The sequence below is a fragment of the Nyctereutes procyonoides genome, unplaced genomic scaffold, assembly GCF_905146905.1.
Source record: "Nyctereutes procyonoides isolate TBG_1078 unplaced genomic scaffold, NYPRO_anot_genome, whole genome shotgun sequence".
NCBI lineage: Eukaryota > Metazoa > Chordata > Mammalia > Carnivora > Canidae > Nyctereutes > Nyctereutes procyonoides.
The window spans coordinates 39,331,955-39,352,806 of NW_026575046.1; the positions used below are offsets into that span (position 1 = coordinate 39,331,955).

At 35.4% G+C, this 20,852-nt stretch overlaps 1 protein-coding gene across 5 annotated transcripts in view; it reads left to right on the forward strand.

Moving 5' to 3' along the window:
* Nucleotides 1-19,475, forward strand: part of GABRG2 (gamma-aminobutyric acid type A receptor subunit gamma2) — a 106,691-nt gene extending 87,216 nt beyond the window's left edge. For 2 of the 5 annotated variants that reach the window (XM_055324778.1, XM_055324781.1), the window contains exons 7-10: nt 1,401-1,553; nt 13,242-13,447; nt 15,475-15,498; nt 16,854-19,475. In XM_055324778.1, coding sequence (XP_055180753.1) covers nt 1,401-1,553; nt 13,242-13,447; nt 15,475-15,498; nt 16,854-17,129 — 659 coding nt within the window. In that variant the 3' untranslated portion in view covers nt 17,130-19,475. The remainder of the gene's footprint in view (nt 1-1,400; nt 1,554-13,241; nt 13,448-15,474; nt 15,499-16,853) is intronic. The other 3 variants (XM_055324779.1, XM_055324780.1, XM_055324783.1) reach the window with 3 other exon arrangements.
* Nucleotides 19,476-20,852: the final 1,377 nt, after the last annotated feature.

Sequence of the window (20,852 nt, forward strand, 5' to 3'; positions counted from 1 at the left end):
ACATTACTTATAAAAGGATCAGAATTCAGTTTGAAAACTATTATATTACTATTATAATAGTACATAGGGTTGTACTATGGATTATTTATTTTATAACTAGAAGTTTGTATCTCTTAATCACCTTTACCCGTTTGACCTACCCCCAACTCTTCTCCACTCTGGCAATCAATGGCTTGCTGCCTGTATCTATGCATCTGTTTCTGTTTTTTAGTTTGCACATATAAGTGAAGACAATATTTATTTCTCTATTTTACTGAGCATTATACCATTTTATATATATATATATATATATATATATATATATATATATATGTACTTAGCATCCCCCATGGTGTCACAAATGGCAAGATTTCATTCTTTGTTTCATGGCAGAGTAATATTCCATTGTATATATGTTACATCTTTATCAATTTATCTGTGGATGGACACCTAAGTTGCTTCCATATCTTAGCCATTGTAAATAATGCTGCATTGAATACAGGAATGCATAGATCTCTTCAAGTTGGTACTTTTTGTTTTCTTTGGGTAAACATCTAGAAGTAGAATTGCTGAATTGCATGGTATTTCTATTAATTTTTTGAGGAACCTCCATGCTGTTGCCCATAGTGGCTACATCAGCTTACTTTCTCAGCAACAGTGCACAAGGATGGTTATCTTTTCTCCATGTCCTTGCCAACACTTGCTATTTTTTTATCTTTTTGATAATAGGAAATCCGACAGGTATGAGGTGATATATCACTGTTGTTTTAATTTGCATTTGTTGAGTAGTGATGTTGAACATCTTTTCTTGTGCCGGTTGGATATGTGTGTGTCTTCTTTGGAAAAATATCTTTTTAATTCCTCTGTTCATTTTTTAATTGGAATTTTTATATTAAGTTATGTAAGTTCTTTATATATTTTAGATTTTAACACCTTATCGAATACATCATTTGTAAATATCTTCTTGTATTTGGTAGATTATCTTTTCATTTTGTTGTTTTCCTTCACTATGCAAAAGCTTTTCAGTTTGATGTAATTTCATTCATTTATTCTAGCTTTTGTTGCCATTGCCTGACACTGATCCAAAAATCTATTACTAAGACTGATGTTGAAAAGCTTACTGCCTATATTTTCTTCTAGGAGTTTCATGGCTTTATGTCTTACATTCAAGTCTTTAATCCATTTTGAATTAATTTTTTATATAGTATAAGGTAGTTTTCTAGTTTCATTCTTTTGCATATGGCTGTCCAGTTTTTCCAACACCGTTTATTGGAGATTATCTCTTCTTCATTGTGTATTCATGCCTCGTTTGTCATTGATTAATCGACCATACAAGCATGGGTTTATATCTGGGCTCCTAACTGTAACTGCTTTCCAAGTTTGGTAAGAGTTTGCATGGTGCTATCTTTGTTCTGTTTCAGGAGATTATGTGGTCATGTCTGTCTACTTTGACCTAAGCAGAAGGATGGGATACTTCACCATCCAGACCTACATCCCCTGCACACTCATTGTTGTCCTATCCTGGGTATCTTTCTGGATCAATAAGGATGCTGTTCCAGCCAGAACTTCTTTAGGTGAGACAAATTTCTTTTTGTTTTAGTGTTTCAAGATAAGTACTCAGTATCTATAATCTTCATTCCCCTAAATTGATTTGCTTTTAATTCAGCCAGCAATTACATAGAAATGCCATTATTTCTTTTTTTTGCCATTATTTCATTTTAAAGAAAACTAGCATATTAAAACAAAACAAAACAAAACAGTGTTCAAAAGTTTTCCAGTTCTAGTTTTCCTTAATTACCTCAATTCACTATCTTTAGAAAATTCTCTTAATAAATTTGACTAGGGAAAAAAAAAAACCAAACTTCTAATTTCAATAGATTTTTCATTTTGTTTTCTGGACAGTTATATGCTGGAGCTGCTCACATAAGCTCATGAGAGCTAGTTGTGTTCATTCTTTCCAAATGTATTGAGAGATACCATATTGGTAGATTGAAGTCGGCCAAGGTGAAAGTACTAACATCATGGAAATAGGCAAACACTAAAAATCAGGACTGCCTTTTTTTCCCTCCCTAGAGTCAACTGTTAAACATTTACCAGCACATGACTGGCTGTTGATGAATTCCAACATCCATAATTATCATAATGACATTTGAAGATGTACTTACACACCAATTGGATCTGTGTAAATGAACCACTGAAAATATTTTTGGAAAAATACCTGTGACGTTTTGGGAACACCACCCATCCCGGCCATGAACACATACACTTTTAAGATTATTTGCACCTTGGTTGATGTATATACTGATACTTACCTTGGAATTTCACATCTTTTTTCCTTATGTGAGGAAGAAGATTCACATAGATTATTGCAAAGCCACAGACTCATAAGTCATTGGGGTCTAGGTCCATGAATGTTAAATATTTACTAAGAATAAAGCTGTTGAAAGATGAATTATAAAATCACATTCCTCTTTTATCAGCTGTGTGAAAACTAGAACCCACATCTCTTGCTTGCTCGTTGGCTAGAGAGTAAATATAAATGCAATAGTTAAGAAGAGCAGGCTTTAAAATCCAATAAATCTGGATTTCATCCCACATGTGTAGGATGGCCTTGGAAATGCTCTTTAATTTCTGTAAATCATAGTTTACTCAAATGTGAAACATATAGCATTTTCTGTACCTAACTTGTAGGATTTTATTAGATTAAATAAAGTATTCCATGCAACATGCATGAAACATAGTAAGGTTTAGAAATGTTGGCAGCTACAGTTGACTCTTGAATAACATAAGGGTTAAGGGCTCTACCTCCACCCATGCAGTCAAAAATCCACATATAACTTTGAACTCCCCCCAGACTAATAGCCTATTGTTGACTGGAAGCCTTACTAGTAACGCATATATTATATTAAATGTATTATGTACTGTATTCTTACAATAAAGTAAGGTAGAGAAGAGCAACTATTAGGAAAGTCACAAGGAAAGAAAATACATTTACTGTACTGAACTTTATTTATTGAAAAATTTATATCACTAGAGGGCCTTTACATGTCTAGCTGCATCTCCGTCCAATTATAGGAGGCGTCTATCTAAATTTTGAGAGCTTGGCCTGCATGTCAAGATTAAAAAAATAATAATAAAAATTCCCCAGATGATTCTAATGTGTGATCACATTACCTTTTCCAGTATTTGCAATCAAGTGTTAAACCAGATGACCCTAAACACTGGTGGAACTTCAGTTTATTGCCACAGAATATTCAAAGCCAAGTTGTTTGATGAGTGAGATAAATATACCTATGTGGCTCAGACTCCTGACTGCTTTCTGAGCTCAGACCACAAGAGCATGGGGAGCAGTCATCTTGGGGTTTGTAACACTTGAATGAAGTTTGGTACACAGGTGATAGCTGGTAAACCTTAATCATGATTTAATGGATGAAACAATAAAAACACCAGTCGGTATTTTTCACCTGAGTAATCTGAGGTGAGGTAACATGTCTGAAGAGCTTACCTGATGCCAAGACTGGAGGAATTGATAAAAGCTATGGATATTTTTCATCTCTCCCAGGTAAGAGAAATCTAATTCTTTGCTTAGCCAAACTGGGCTTAAAAACCACCCCCAAGGGCACCTGGGTAGCTCAGTGGTTGAGCATCTGCCTTTGGCTCCGGGTGTGGTCTCAGAGTCCTGGGATCAAGTCCTGCATTGGGCTTCCTGCAAGGAGCCTGCTTCTCCCTCTGCCTATGTCTTTGCCTCTCTCTGTGTGTCTCTCATGAATAAATAAATAAAATCTTTAAAAAACAAAAAAACAAAACACCCCCAGCTATCTTGTTTTGTGATTGGTGAATCAGTTAAAATAACCACCTGTCTGCCACCCATTGTTCTCTTCTGTGTAACTCCAAGCACAAACTGAAAATTTCATGAAGTGGTGCTTTAGGATTCTTCTTTTACATGGCTGTGATGAACTTCCATGTAGCCTAAATACCGTCTTCCCAACTTGCTAGATAAGTGTTTAGACATGTCAGATTTTCTTAAGTTAACTTATCGATGGTATCTACTAGAATTTCTGACATTTTCACTCCTCATAGGTCAAGCGTGGCTTGTGGCCTGAAAGTGAAGGCCAACATGCCAATTTAGTTTTTGAATTATCCCCCCAAATATATCCACTGTGATTAAGTATAGTCAAGAACTTCTACATGCATTAACACATGGACAACTCAAATGAAGTTTTAAGTTTGAAGAGAAGTCTGTCCTCTAAAATAAATATTTGACATTTATTGATTTTTTACTAGGAACTGACAATGAACATTACTTAATCTTCACAAGAATGCCATGAGATATGCACCTCCCACACCCCTCCTGGTTTATAGATGAGAAACTTCACCATTGCTAAGGTTCTACAATGACACTATAGAAGACCTATAGTTCACATGATCTCAAATTAGAAAAATACATTAGCTCTCAAGAAGTGTCTGGTGCTTCATGCTACATGTTAGGAACATGTTCATAGAAAGGGAATGTAACAATGTGGGTCAGAGCATGGCATTTTAAGTTAGACTTTGTAGGCTTGTTTCTCATCTCTCTCACTTTCTACCTTGGACAGATTCCTTATTCTTGCTGTGCTCAAGTTTTTTTCACTTGCAAAAAAGGATAACAGTGATAATCCTCATTGTGAAGATTTTGTGGGATAATATATAAAGTGTTTGATGCAGTACCTGGCCAAAGAAAGAGATCCATAAATGTTAGCTACTGTTATGTACAGTTAAAACTCTCTCTTACAAGTCATCAATATGAATTCCTATTTTTAAATGTAGGAGGGTCTCTTTGACCTTTCATATATATACTATTAATTGATTATTTTATTTATGCATTCAAAAAATATTGAGTCCCAACACTATACTTGTCTATGAGGTCACAAAGAATGTTAGTATAGAGGTCTTTCCTGTTATCACAGCATATACAGACTAGAAAGGGAGTTGGGCTATTCCATAATAATAATTAACATAGGAAAGAGGCTACAATTGTAGTTTACAACTGCAGTTATCTTGAGGGATGCCTCTTCTGTATGAAGAGCTACCCATTTCTGTGAAATTATTTCAGCCAACACCAATCTTTCCCCTCTTGGGAATTTCATAACAGAAAATACACTGAGGAAATGTGATATTAAACTAGAATATAATGACCCAAAAGAGCCACATGGTTCTTGGGGCTTATTTATTCTATAAATGGAAGTTCGTACCTCTTAATCCCCTTCACCTATTTTGCCTATACACCTACCCATCTTCCTTCCGGCAAACACAGGTTTGTCCTTATCAGTCTGTTTCTATTTTTGTTGTTGCTTGCTCATTTGCACATTTTATTTTTCAGATACATGGCATTTGCCTTTGTCTGATTTATTTCACTTAACATAATGTCCTCTAGGGCCATCCATGTTGTAACAAAAGGCAAGATTATTTTTTCTTATGGCTAAGAAATAGTCCATTCTGTATATATGTATACTATATTATATTTATCCATTCATCTGTCAGTGGACACGTGGGTTCCTTCCATATCTTGGCTATTCTGAATGCCACTGCAATAACCACAGGGGTGCATATATCTTCTGAATTAGTGGTTTTGTTTTTTGGGGGTAAATACCCAAAAGTGAAATTACTGGATCATATAGTATTTCTATTTGTTGTTTTTTGAAGAACCTCCATACTATTTTCCAGAGTGGTACATCAATTAGCAGTTTTAACAAGAGTGTACCAGGGCTCCCTTATCTCCACATCTTTGCCACAACTGTTATTTCTCATCTTTTTGATACTAGCCATTTCTGTCAGGTGTGAAGTGGTATCTTACTATTGTTTTGATTTGCATTTCCCTAATTATGAGTGATGCTGAGAATCTTTTCATAACTCTCTTGGCCGTTTCTGTGAGTCGTCTTTGGAAAAATGTCTATTTGGGTAGTCTGCCCATTTTTAATTGGGTTATTTATTCTTTTGATGTTGAGTTGTAGAAGTTCTTTATCTGTTTTGGATATTAACCCCTTACCAGAAAAATCATTTGCAAATATCTTCTCCCATTCCATACACTGGTTTGTTTGTTTGTTTTGTTGATGGTTTCCTTTGCTAAGCAAAAGTTCTTTAGTTTGATTTAGTCCTAATTGTTTATTTTTGCCCTTATTTTCCTTGGCTCGAGAGACAAATTCAGAAAAAAATCTTTCAAAAGCTGAGGTCCATGAGTTTACTAGCTATGTTTTCTTTTAGGAGTTTTATAATTAGAGGTCCTCCATCTTGAAAGTATTTTTGTATATGAGGTGAGAAAGTAATCCAGTTTCATTCTTTCACATGTAGCTGTCCAGTTGTTCCAACACTATTTACTGAAGTGAGAGTCTTTTTCTCCTTGCATATTCATGCCTCCTCCTTTCTTATGGATTAATTTACCATAAAAGCATGGATTTATTTCTGGGCTTTTAATTCTGATCCATTGATTTATGTGTCTATTTTTTTTGTGTGTGCCACTACCATACCATTTTGATTACTATAGCCTCATAGTTTTCTTTCAATTCTGGGATTATGATACCTCCAACTTTGTCCTTAGGCAAGATTGCATTGGCAATCAAGAGTCTTTTTATAGTTCTATACAAATTTTAGGATTGTAATAAGTGCTATTGGTATTTTGATACAGATTATACTAAAGCTATAGATTGCTTTGGGTAATATGGACATTTTAAGAATATTTATTCTTCCAATAATGACCATGGTATATATTTCCATTTATTTGTGTTGCCTTCCATTTCTTATCATTTCAGAGTACAGGTACTCTGAACCAAGTACTTACTTGGTTAAATTTTTCCTAAATAATTTGTTCTTTTTGATGAAATTGCAGTAGGATTGTCTTCTTAATCATTGAATTTCTCTTTCTGCTAATTCATTGTTAATGTATAGAAACACAACAGATTTCTGTATATTGATTTTGCATTTATAATTACACTTAATTCATGTATTCATCCTACAATTTCACTGAATTCATTAATTCATTCCAATAGTTTTTTTGGTGGAGTCTTTAGGGTTTTTATATATGGTATAATGCCATCTTCAAATTGTTTTACCTTACCAGTTTACCTTACCAGTTCAGATGTCATTTATTTCTTTTTCTTGTCAGATTGCTACAGCTAGGACTTCTGATACTATGTTGAATAAAAGTGGTGAAAGTGGACATCTTGTATTGTTCCTGACCTTGGAAAAGCTGAAAGCTTTTCAACATTGAGTACGATGTTGGCTGTGGGTTTTTCATAAATGACTTTTATTTGGTTGAGGTATATTCCTTCTATACTTTGTTGGGAGCCTATATCATGAATGGATTTTGAATTTTGTCTAATGCCTTTCTGCATCTATTGAGATGATCATAGGATTTTTATCTTTCATTTTGTTAATGTAGTGTATCACATTGATTGATTTGCATATATTGAACCATCCTTGCATCCTTGGAATAAATCTCACTTAATAGTATTGAATGATCCTTTTAATATATTATTCAGTTTGCTAATTTTTTGTTGAGAATTTTTGCATCCATATTTATCAAGGATATTAGTCTGAAATTCTCTCTCTATATATAGTGTCTTTTTCTGGTTTTAATATGAAGGTAATGCTGCCTTCATAGAAATTGGAAGCATTCATTTCTCCTTTGTTTTTTGAATAGTTTGAGACATATAGGTATTAACTCTTCTTTAAATGTTTGGTAGAATTCAGCTGTGAAGCCTTCTGGTCTTGGATTTTGTTCTTTGGGAGTATTTTGAATACCACTTCAATTTCATTACTAGTAATTTTTTGTTCAGTTTTAAAATTTCTTCCTGATTTAGCATTAGATGATTGTATAATTCTAGGAATTTATCATTTCTTCTAGGTTATCCAATTTGTTGCTATATAATTTTTCATATTGTTATTTTTTTATATTTATGTCTTTTCACTTATAATTTCTTTCATTTCTGATTTTGAGTATTTTTTCTTGATTAGTCTTACTAATGATTTATCAGTTTTCTCTTTTAAAAGAACAAGTTTTTAGTTTCATCTTTTCCTTTTTAGTCTCTTTCAATTATTTCCAATCTGATCTTTATTTTTCCTTTCTTCTACTAAATTTAGGCTTTGTTCTTCTTTTTCTTTTTTTTCTTTTTTTTCTTTTTTATTTATGATAGTCATACATAGAGAGAGAGAGAGAGAGAGAGAGAGAGAGAGAGAGGCAGAGACACAGGCAGAGGGAGAAGCAGGCTCCATGCACCGGGAGCCCGACGTGGGACTCGAATCCGGGTCTCCAGGATCGCGCCCTGAGCCAAAGGCAGGCGCCCAACCGCTGCGCCACTCAGGGATCCCTGTTCTCTTTTTCAAATTCCTTGAGGAATAAGGTTAGATTTGAGATGGTTAGGTTTCAGATTTCTTTGTTTCCTGAGCTAGACCTGTATTGCTGTAAACTTCTTGTATCCCAAAGATTCTGAACTATAGTATTTCTATGTTCATTTACCTCCATGTATTTTTAAAACATTTCATTTATTTATTTGAGAGAGAGAAAGAGAAAGAGAATGAGTGCGGGTGAGGGAGGAGCAGAGGGAGAGGGAGAAGCAGACTCCCCACTGAGCAGGGAGGTCAATGCTGGGCTCAATCCCAGGATCTGAAATCATAACCTAAGCCAAAGACAGATGCTTAACCAACTGAGCCACCCAGGCTCCCCTCTATGTATTATTATTATTTTTTATTTCCTCTTTCATTTCTTCCTTGACCCATTTGTTTTTTTAGTAGCATGCCCTTTAGACTCCATATCTTTGTGTTTCTTCCAGTTTTTTTTTCTTGTAATTGATTCCTAGTTTCATAGTGTTGTGGTTGGAAATGATGATATCAATCTTGTTAAATTTATTGAGAATTGCTTTGTGGCCTAACATATGCTCTATCCTAGAGAATGTTCCATGTGCATTTGAAAAGGATGCATATTCTGTTGGCTTTAGATGGAATTTTCTGTATCTGTTAAGTAGACTAGATGTAGTCTAATATGTCATTTAAAGCCACTGTTTCTCTACTGATTTTCTGTCTGAATATTCATCCATTGATGTAAATGGGCTGTTAAAGTCCTCTACTATTATTGTATTACTGACAATTTCTCCCTTTTTGTCTGTTAATATTTGCTTTATATGTTTAGGTGCTAGTATGTTGGATGTGGAAATATTTACAAACATTATGTCTTCAAGTTGCATTGGTCTTCTTATCATTATGTGATGCCCTTCTTTGTCCCTTGTTACAGCCTTTGCTTTAAAGTCTATTTTGTCTCATATAAGTATTGCTACTCCAGCTTTTTTTCTCAATTTCATTTTCATTGGATATATTTTTCCGTCCCTTTACTTTAAGCCTGTATATGTCATTAGGTCTGAAGTATTCTCTTGTTGGCAGCATATATATGGATCTTGTTCTTTAATCTATGCTGTCACTCTATGTCTTTTGATTGAAGCATTTAGTCCATTTATAAAGTAATTATCAATAGGCATGGATTTATTGCCATTTTTAAAATTGTTTTCTGGTTGCTTTGTAGTTCTTTCTTGCTTTATAGTTTGACAACTTTCTTTAGTGTTATGCTTCAATTACTTTCTCTTTCTTTGGGGGAGGGGGGTATCTAAGTTTTTGGCTTGTGGTTACCATGAGGTTCATTTATAACTTCCTAAGTATATAGCAGTCTATAACAAGTTTCTGGTTACTTAAGTTCAAACACATTCTAAAAGCACTACATTTTTACTCTCCTTTCCATGTTTATGTGTATGATGCCATATTTTAATCATTTTTTAAAAGACTTTATTTATTCGTGACACACACACACACACACACACACACACAGAGGCAGAGACACAGGCAGAGGGAGAAGCAGGCTGCATGCAGGGAGCCCAATGTGGGACTCGATCCCCGGTCCCCAGGATCACATCCTGGGCTGCAGGCTGTGCTAAACCGCTGCGCCACCGGGGCTGCCCTTAATCTTTTTATTTTCTGTGTTCCTTGATTAATTTTTGTAAATATAATTGATTATACTAATTTTGCATTTTAACCTTCATACTGGCATTTTAACCTTCATTAACTTGTTACCTTTAATGTATGTTTGCCTTTACCATTATGATTTTTTTCCTGCCACAATTTTCTTATTTCTAGTTATGGCCTTTTATTTTCTACTTAAGTCCCTTTTATGCCAATTTAGTGGTGATGAACTCCTGTAACTTTTGTTTGAGAAACTTTCTCTCTTTCAATTCTGAATGATAGCCTTGTTGGGTAGACTATCCTTGCTCATAGGTTTTGTTTTGTTTCCTTTCAGCACTTTGAATATCAGGGCTATTTTCTTCTGGCCTACAAAATCTCTGCTGAAAAAATCAGCTAATAGCCTTAGAGGGTTTTCTCTCTCCTGCTGCTTTTAAGATTATCTACTTATCTTTACATTTTTCCATTTTAATTATGTGTCTTGGTGTGGACCACCTTGGCTTTAGCTTGTTTGGGGCTTCCTGACCTGGATGTCTATTTTCTTTCCCAGATTAGGGATGTTTTCAGCTCTCATTTCTTCCAACAAGTTTCTACCCCTTTCTTTCTCTCTTCTCCTCCTGGAACCTTTATAATATGAAAGTTAGTATGTTTGATATGGTCTCAGAGATTCCTTAACTTATTTTCATTTTTTAGAATTTTTTCTTTTTGCTGTTCAGCATGGGTGCTTTCCATTACCCTGTCTTCTAGCTCACTGATCCATTCTTCTGCATACTCTAGTCATCGTCTTCTTCTTTTTTTTTTTTTCTTTTAAGGTTTTATTTATTTATTCATGAGACTCAGAGAGAGAAGCAGAGACATAGGAAGAGGGAGAAGTAGGCTCCTTGCAGGGAGCCCAATGTGGGATTCGATCCCTGGACAGGGGTCACACCCTGAGCCAAAGGCAGACACTCAACCATTGAGCCACCCAGGCGTCCCAATACTCTAATTTTCTGTTGATTCCCTCTAGTGTATTTTAATTTCAGTTATTGTATTTTTGGCACTGACTGGTTCTTTATTATATTTTTTATTTCTTTGTTCTGAGTTCATTCAGTCACTTCTCAAGTCCTATCAGTATCTTTGTGACCATTACTTTGAACTCTGTCAGGTAGTTTGCTTATGTCCATTTTGTTTAGCTCTTTTTCTGTGGCTTTGTCTTGTTTATTTATTGGAACATTTGTTTGTCTCCTCATTTTGTCTAACTCTCTGTGTTTGTTTTCATGTATCCGGTGGGTCAGCTCTATCTCCTGATTTTGAAAGTAGCGGCTTCATGTTGAGAGCATGCTTATGGTGCCCTGTAGCACAATCCCCTCCTGGTCACCAGAACCACGTGCTCCAGGGATATCCCCTGTATGGGCTGTGTGCACCCTCCTGTTATGACCGTGACTGCTGTGGGCACGTGTTGGGTAGGGTCTGCCCCTAGCACAGAGAGCTGAGAAGCCTGGTTCCAGGTACTATGGGCATGCTGGTTTGTGGGGTTAACTCCCCAGTCCCTGGGGAAAGGTTTGCTTTGAAAGGAGATTGGTTTTGGCAAGGGCTGCCTATCAGCTGTTGTGGGGAAATAATCTCTTTGAGGGGGTTGCTGGTCCCAACTGAGATCACCTGGCCAGTTATGGTGGGACAGGAGACACTTACTTTGGAGGGGTGCATTCTGGGGAGGGTGAATTATGGGAGATGGATCTGTTGAGGAATGATGGGGTGGGGCAAGTGTTGCTAGCAAGTAGAAAGTTTCAGAACTGGCTTTTACAAGTAAATAGCCATCTAGGCTGAAACAGGGCAAGAAAAATGGTGCATATCAACACTTCTGTTCCTGGAGAAAGCTTCTGCAGGTTCTTGCCCCTTTAGCACACATTCAAAAATCAGTCAGTAGATCTCCTTCATGTATAACCCAGGCACTTTTCAAACTAGTTCTTCTGTGTTGGAATTCATGGTGAGTAATAAGGCATGCTGGCTCTTTAAAAGTGGAGACTTGGTTTCCTATAACACTCTGGCTTTCCTGGAGTTAAACCCTGCTGATTTTTAAAGCCAGATGTTATGGGTGCTCATTTCAGTGCAGGCACACAGGGATGGAGGTGTCCATCCCCTGAATCCCCTTATTCCTCCATGCTTGTGATATCCCTCCCACTTGTGGGTAGCTGCAACAGTAGTTTGATTCCTACCATGCCTCTTCTCTCATACCCTTCTTGATATGGCCTTCTTTTTATGACTTTAGTTGTTATAGAAGATATGTTCTACCAATCTTAGATTATTTTCAGAGTAAGTTGCAATATATTTAGTTGGTATAGCTAGGTATATCCGTGGGGGTAGTGAGCTCAGTATCTTTCTACTGCACCATCTTCACTCTCTATGATGGTCTTTAAAAAATTCATTAATTAGAACATGTCACTTAGCTCATCTCCTCTATTTAACACCCTTAATGGATCCTCCTTGTACTTTAAATAAAATGTGAACTCCTTTGCATGCTTTGCATAATAGAACTTCTGTTATCTCAGCATCACCTTGATACCCTTGCCCCTCCCCAGATGATAGGTATTCTATTTTTTTTTTTAAAAGAGATAGTGTGTGGGCAGCCCAGGTGGCTCAGCGGTTTAGTGCCACCTTCAGCCCAGGGCGTGACCCTGGAGACCTGGGATGGAGTCCTACATCGGGCTCCCTGCATGGAGCCTGCTTCTCCCTCTGCCCGAGTCTGTGCCTCTCTCTCTCTCTCTGTGTGTGTCTCTAATGAATAAATAAATAAAAATATTAAAAAAAAAGATAATGTGTCCCTTCCTCAGTATCTTCCTTTATTTACTCAGCAATTATAAGTCGGTGCCTCCTAACTTTTTTTAACTTCTCCTTAACTTTTTTAACTCTGCCTTAAAAATCACCTCCTCAAAGATATATTTCCTCAGTATTACATATAATTAGGTTTTCAACATCCTTGCTATTCTTCATGACACAAACCATAATTTATAAATATACTTTTGTGCAATTAATTTAGGGTTCTCTGTCACTAAAAATAAGTTATATAAGGTCAGGGAACATGTCCATCTTATTTCTCAGCATCTACTCACTGCTTGTTATAGTAACTGATACTTGGTAAGCAGCCAATAAGTATTTGTGGGCTGAGTGAATGGATTACAGTTATGCCTCCTTTCCCATTACTAAGATTACTTATCAGAAGTCACAAAACAAAGTTGGTCTCAGTAGTGACTCAGTTACCCTACTTAATGATGAGGTCACATGATCTGTTTTACTGTACCTTTCTTCAGGTATCACCACTGTCTTGACAATGACCACCCTCAGCACCATTGCCCGGAAGTCGCTCCCCAAGGTCTCCTATGTTACAGCCATGGATCTCTTTGTATCTGTTTGCTTCATCTTTGTCTTCTCCGCTTTGGTGGAATATGGCACCCTGCATTACTTTGTCAGCAACCGGAAACCAAGCAAGGATAAAGACAAAAAGAAGAAAAACCCTGTATGTATCATTTCCCATTGGGATCATTGAAATTTTTATGTAGAAAGCCACCTGATTTTGTTTTGATTTCGTCTTAGCCTGTCTACAACCTAAATCTCAACACTTTCAGCTCTAAAATAAAAACAGAATTTATGAGCTTGGCTGCATCCTAAGAATTAATTTTGGTCATTATTTACTTGGGAGAGACCTGATTCACTAAGACAGACTCTTACTCTCTTCATTGCATAGGGATTATAAACATTGCAGAGACATGCATTTTCTAGTTGCTGTTATTCTAGGTTTCATTGTTATCTTTCTGCTCCTTCTATAACATTCTTAAATTATTGGTGTTTTAAATTAACATTTCCATTCAAGGCTTTCTACTAGGAAGCCACAACAAACACTCTTGAAGTTTCAAAGATCACCACACTTTTGCAAGTAATTATGTGTGTGTGTTTTATCACCAGAGGATTACCGTTGGTTTCATATTCAAAATTTATCATTTTGTTTTTAAATGAAATGGATCATCTATTGTTTGGAGAAGTTACTTAGCCTCCCTGTGTCTTTGTTTTCTCATATAGAAAATGAGCATTACACCATATATATATATATATATATATATATATATATATATATATATTATATATATTAATTAAAGGGCTGCTGTGGTAATGAAGGTAAAAAGCATCACATGGTAACTTACAAATTAAATTCCTTGCCATTAATAGTTGTGATCATGGTTGATGTTGATGATTTATATAGTTTCAGTGATTTGGAAAAAGGTAGGATGACTTCACCTTGCCATGAAACTTTAAATAGAGATGATAAAGCACAAATATACAAGCTTAATGCAATTATCCTTTAATACGGATGTTGGAAAGAACAAGTAGCTACCCATTTACACACCTGAGTATAGAGGTTGTCTGGTTTCTAGGAAGCTCCACAGAAGTTAAAGTCTGTTCCCTTCTAAGACAGGGGCAAAGGAAGTCACACTAGCTTCCTGAATTTATAGACTTTCTGGTCTACCATAAGGGCCATGAGAGAGCCTTGATAGTAGCTAGCTATTTGACCCACCAGCTTTGGAGGAACTAAATTATAATGAGGAAATATAGCTAATTCTAGGTTATATAATGATGGATCTCAAGGAACCTTTGTGAAATTCTACAAATGGCATATATTTTTCTGAATTTAAGAATCTGTAACAGGTAAAGAAAAAAAATCATTAATCTTGATAATTAATACAAAAAGAAATGTTTAGCCTTAATTTCCCAAATATTCACTATGCTTTATGCAGTTCTTTCCTTCCCTGTCTGTTTGCCTCTCTATCTTTGCATTTTTTCTATCCTTATTTTATTTTCCTTATTGTGTTTTTTAAATTATTATTTATCCCTATCCTTCACTTTCCATTACATTTTTCCCCAAGAAAAGGGTTTTATGACACTCAACATTATTATATGTCAGCATTAACAAGGATGTGACAGGGTGCGCTTTTAAACAAGAGTCTTCAGAAAATGCCCCTATGCCTTTTCTAACAGCTATACCTTCGCAGAGGGGATTAAAGAAACTGAAAAAAATCAAATTACCTGAAAATTTTATGGATTTCCATCTTGTAAGCCAATTGGATGATTCATCACAACTAGAAATAACCTAAGCTATGAATGAGAAGCTAAAATTTCATTTTTCCATTAAATATGCCTTTTGGTTCATTGTGTTAAGATTTACCTATTAAGGCCTCCTTGATATTAATTAGAAAATAAAATCACAGTAGTTTTATACAGGGAAGCCAGGCAATGGAAAGCTTCTTCACAGGTGAACAACATTGGCTTTTGCAGTTAGATAATTGTGGATTAATTTACTGAAATCCCCAAATTCCATTTTCTAACTTTATTCCAAGCCCAGAATTGTCCTTCTGTGTTTATAATTTCAGTTCATTTTACTATGTTTTTAAAATGTATTTTTAATTTATCTTATTTTGTCTTTTTCTTTTCCTTTTTTCTTCTTTTAATAAAAAAAAAATGCAATTCTCTTTTCTGTCTACAAACCCAAAGCTTCTTCGGATGTTTTCCTTCAAGGTATAATGTTTTTGGAATGAAAATTCACTGCATGCAACTGCTGAATTTAATTATTAACGCTTACATGGTGTTTCAATTTTTTTTGTTGTTTTTTTAGTGAATAGATATTTAAGTATTCTACGAGAGGTAAGACCTTTGAGATGAAGAAAGTTCTATAGATTTCTAGAGTTGATTTGTCAGCCCTACACTAATTCACAGAGGTTTTACCCTACCAAGCTATAAACTCTATGGCATGTCATTAGAAAAGAGTGCCTCTTTAAATATGAAAGCCGAAAGTTATTCTCTTTTTTCAGATAAAATTCACTGACTGCACCTACCATATATATGTAACTCTGTAATCCTAATTCAAAACAGGATTGTTTTTTGATAAGTAAATTTGATAATCTCCATTGATCTCAACTCTACCTATCAGTTCTATAAAAATAATACTCTGAAATGCTTTAAGTCATAATATCCATCCCTTCTTTTTAGGGCAATCCAGGGCCTTTGGGCTCTGTCATGCAATAGTGCAATGCTATTTATTTTCCCAGTTGAATTCTGATAATTTACACAGAGATACTAGGATTTGTATTTATAATATCATAAAACTAACTCTTCCAAATTAAATTAATCATTGAGATTTATAGTACTTTGATAATTAATATGGCAGCAACGATTAAATTATTCAATTAATTGGTATTAGTTTCTTCTCAAATGGTAAAAAAGGTGGTAGTATTTTTTTTTCTGAGTTTTCACTTACATGTAGGTGAACATTGCTGATGTTCTGAAGCTTCCAGATGCTGAATTGTAGACAAAGCACTATATTTCTTCAAAACATAAGCCATACTATTTGTGGTATTAACTCAGAAAACTCCTATATTTATGTAAATTTTAACATTTTCTTTTAATAGCATTTAGTACATTTGCTCAGTGTAATGGGGTTTACTATTTGTGTATAGGTAAGCATGACACAAAATTTGAGTTCAAAATTGATGCATTTTATTTCTTTGTTCTACTCACATGCAACACCATTAAATGCCTTCATGTAACCAACCTCACATCTAATACTTACTAGAATAAGATTCCATGTAGTTGTTTGATTTAAATCTTTAAACTTTGAGTTCTTTTGGTGTTCAATCTTCTTGCTATAGCTATTAGCTTGATGGTATTATTTTCAGCTGCACTGCTTAAGCTCAAAATTTGAAATCTGCAAATGTGCTATCCTTCTAAGTTCAATTTTACCATTGTAGATCACGATTTCATAGCAATTCCTGAGTACTCATTTTCAGATTCATCATTCACCTTGGTGAGATTGTGGAGACCTAGTTTAGGATTTATCAAGTATCACTAACTACTCTTCCCTACCCTTGTCTCAGGCCCCTACCATTGATATCCGCCCAAGATCAGCAACCATTCAAATGAACAATGCTACTCACCTTCAAGAGAGAGATGAAGAATATGGGTATGAGTGTCTGGATGGCAAGGACTGTGCCAGTTTCTTTTGCTGTTTTGAAGACTGCCGAACAGGAGCTTGGAGACATGGGAGGATACATATTCGTATTGCCAAAATGGACTCATATGCACGGATCTTCTTCCCCACTGCCTTCTGCTTGTTCAATCTAGTTTATTGGGTTTCCTACCTTTACCTGTGAAAGAGGTATGGGTTTAATTGATGTGGGTCTTATTCACTAAATCTCATGGAGAGAAGATGTCCTTTCTAAGTCTGCTTAAATAATCCCTTGTGTGGTTTACAATAATTTAAATTTGTTTCTATGTTCTTAACCCTCTAAATTGTATTACTGTCATATTGTTTATGCCCAACTCTCCTGTGGTAAGTGTAATTTGAACTAAAATGTTTGCTGTGTTTCAAATCTGCAAGGCAAAGTGAAATTAGAGCAAGAACACTGAAACCAAACAAGATATTTTTCAGCTACAATGATTAAAATAGTGGAAGCCATGACTACTTAACAGTGGTGGTGTCCTTAATCAGTTCAAAACAAATTAGAACAAATTAGATGCAAAAGGTCCAAAACTGTGCCCTGTGCTCATTTGGGGGCAGGTTGTAGCAAATTTGGTCCCAGTAGGATATCTCCCTCATTTGAGAAAAAACACAAGTCACTTTAAATATAAGAGCCTAGACTAGAAATCTATTATACCTCTATCCCAAGATAGGAAGAAAATTTCCTCCATATCACATGTACAATGATGTAAATACTTCAATAGCATAGAATGCCTCAAGTTTAATGCATGCATCTCTTTAGAGCCAAAGTAAATGGAATGAAGTTAACATCATAAAGCATTGTCTTTTATTCTGTGACTTTGGGCCATCAAAGAATTGTGAATGTAATTATAAGGGTTTGGGTTTGGAATTGGAGGGAGGAATTTTCTCTACCTTCTCCCTCAAGCATGAAGATTCGAAAAACTTATTTTTTTCCATGTAGGACATATTAAAACAATTTAAGTAAAATATAGACTGAGTAATTGACATTTGCCATCTCTAAATATGCCCAATTTCATAGAGTACAAAGTAATTGTATGTGCTTGCAGCTATTTTTTTCTTCCTTTTAGGATGATAGATTAACAGAATTTATTCTCCATCTCAAGATCTGCTTCTAGTGATTGTGAGTGCCTTGTGGGCAGAATCCTTGTCATTTCCTCTTTGGGTCCTTAGCACCTTATATAGTGCCTGGCACATGGTTGGTGCTCAACAGATACAGTTTGAAGTGAATTGGCTTCATATGCTTCTGTGAATCTCTGAGCCAGCTGGAACCAGTAATACATCTTTTCACAAAGGCATTGCCAAATGTTATTTGATCTTGTGAAAATTAACAGAAGGATCCAAAGACCTTTGTCTAAACTAAAATTTTTGATAATGAACAAAAATAGCCAAAGTCCATACTTCTCTTAAAATAATACTTAAGTCCTATGTTTATGCATAGAAATGAGTCTACTAGGGCATAATTAGAGTTTTCATATTTTTTTCCAGGTTTGGGGATGAGTTAGCTTTGACCCATCCACAATTCCACACGAAGACATGACAGGCAAGAGCAGGATTCATACCTGACTGGTGTTCAAAATGTTTTATTCTATGCTCTGTTCAAAAAAAAGAAAGTACAGAAGATTAATTTTTTAAAAATTGAAAGAACAGAGGAATGATTTACATGGAGGTTGAACCTCTGACTGTGGCCTCATTCAACTATGTGACAATCACATGAAGTGGTTGTACCAGACTTCAAACATGATGAGTTGAGCTCACCTTCATGTACTCATCCTGAATCCTTATTTTTCTAAAATAGCATCCTTTGTCAGTTCTTCTTTGTGGTATCGTTTTTCTAAGTTAGAATTTAATCATAGCCAGTATAACTTGATAGATAATCTAAAGAGTAGAAAAGAAAGAGTGGCTTTGTTATAAAACCATGTAAGGTCCTCATTGAGTCATCTGGGTGAATCTTGAAACACATTTAGCTGCCAATTTTACACACCTTTAATATATCAGTGCTCTAGTATATAACCTCAAACACATGTAAATAGAATTAATTATTTTCATGTTTTGAATTGTTAACATATTTAATGTTGACTCTTTGGGAGAGTTGTTGGCAAATTTTCAATGGTGAGAAACATTACTGTCAACTTGAAATGTATTCTGTAATGGGGACACTCAAAAAAGCTAGCTTTCCAATGTGTGCATAGTACTGGCAATATGAATATATATTATATGTAATCTAATTCTTAATTATTAGCTGCTCCCCATCTATGTATTTGAAAACCTTTTCACAAAGGGACTTGCCTAATTATGTGGACTTTTACAATAAAAATGCTGCATTCTAACTGATGGTGGCATGTTAATGGTCCGGCTAGACTTGTTTGTTGTAAAGATTGTAACCCCTCTTTCCTGTAGCATTCCCCAATACTGCCTTCCCTTTATGTGAACTTTATTTGTGGGCAGTATGATCTTAGTATGCATGGTATTGTTCCTCACTTCGAAGAAGTTAAGAGCTCCATATTTGGAGTATGGAATGGAAACGGAAGGAAGAAATATCACCAAGTAAGTAAAGCTCAAACCTGTGTACCTCAAAACTTGTGGTGTGATTAAGAACACGGACATTAGTGTCAGACATAATTGGGATCCCAACTCTACCATTTACCTGCTATTTGACAATTGTCAATTCATCCTTTATAAGACTCCATTTTACTAGCTAAAACATATAGTAATGCTGTCCTATACACTAGCACTTAGCAAATGGTCAAAAGTGTCTTCTTTTACTTCCAGGGCCTCTGATATTCTGCTGCCATGATCCTCCCAACTCCATCAGATCGGCTTTCCTTTAAAAATCCAGTAATACTCATGTATGTCTTAAGGTGACACTATAGCATGTTTTCATTTTTAAGGAGTGTTTGTATTGCAAACATTCCTTTAAACTATAGGTTGAAAAATTGAGACTCTTGTTGGGGAAATCATACACATTAGTTACTTTTAAGGTCAAAGAACCTTTCTCTGTGGCCCCCAAACTTAAAAAACATAGGGAGACATGCTTCAGGGACGGTGTCATATTTTTTTGAAGTCCTTTGAAATTCTCAAAAGAAAGTAACCTAATCCTTTACAAGCACTGCTGCCCTAACCTTCCTCTGCCTGTCTTTCTTTTGGTTCTCATGGCTGCCTACATCCAATTTAAACATCTCTTTCTCACCTTCTAGACATGTTACAAAAAAGCTTTCACTTAGGTTTTGTGTTCTGTCTAACTCAATGCCCTTATCTTTAGCTGAGTGCATATTCATTATATGGCCTTCACCCCCCCCCTTTTTAGTCTCAATAGTATTCTGATGAGTAGCAACAATTTTTGTCTGTGACGAAGGTCAAATTAAATTAACCAAATGATGCAGTCTTTGGGGATTATGTCAAAAATTGCTATCTCTATGCTTTGTCACTATGAATTTTTGTCAAATGTGTAGGAGAAAGGGAGAATGGTCTAGACCTAAAACTCTGCTATATTTTTTTAGTGCTGGTTGACTTGCTCATAGGTCACACAGCCAGTTAATGGCAAACCTGGGAGAGGCATCTGGCTGTTATGCTTTCTACTGGGTCTTACAATGTTTCAGGATTTGGAAGTAAAATTCTGAGATATTTTATCTTTCTGTTAATGCTTTAGGATCTGCCATACTTGCAGATGCTTTCTTTCTTTGATCTTGACCTCACTTTATTTTATTGCAATGAGACAAATTTTAGAATACCCAGCAAAAGAGGTAAGATGATAAATTTTGCATTTCTTTTATTCTCTACCTAAAGTAATGATCAATTGATATGTTGTACCTACTGCTTTCAGAATTCTGTTTGAAAAAAGAGACTGCCAGTTATCTGAAAAATTCCAGACTCAGAG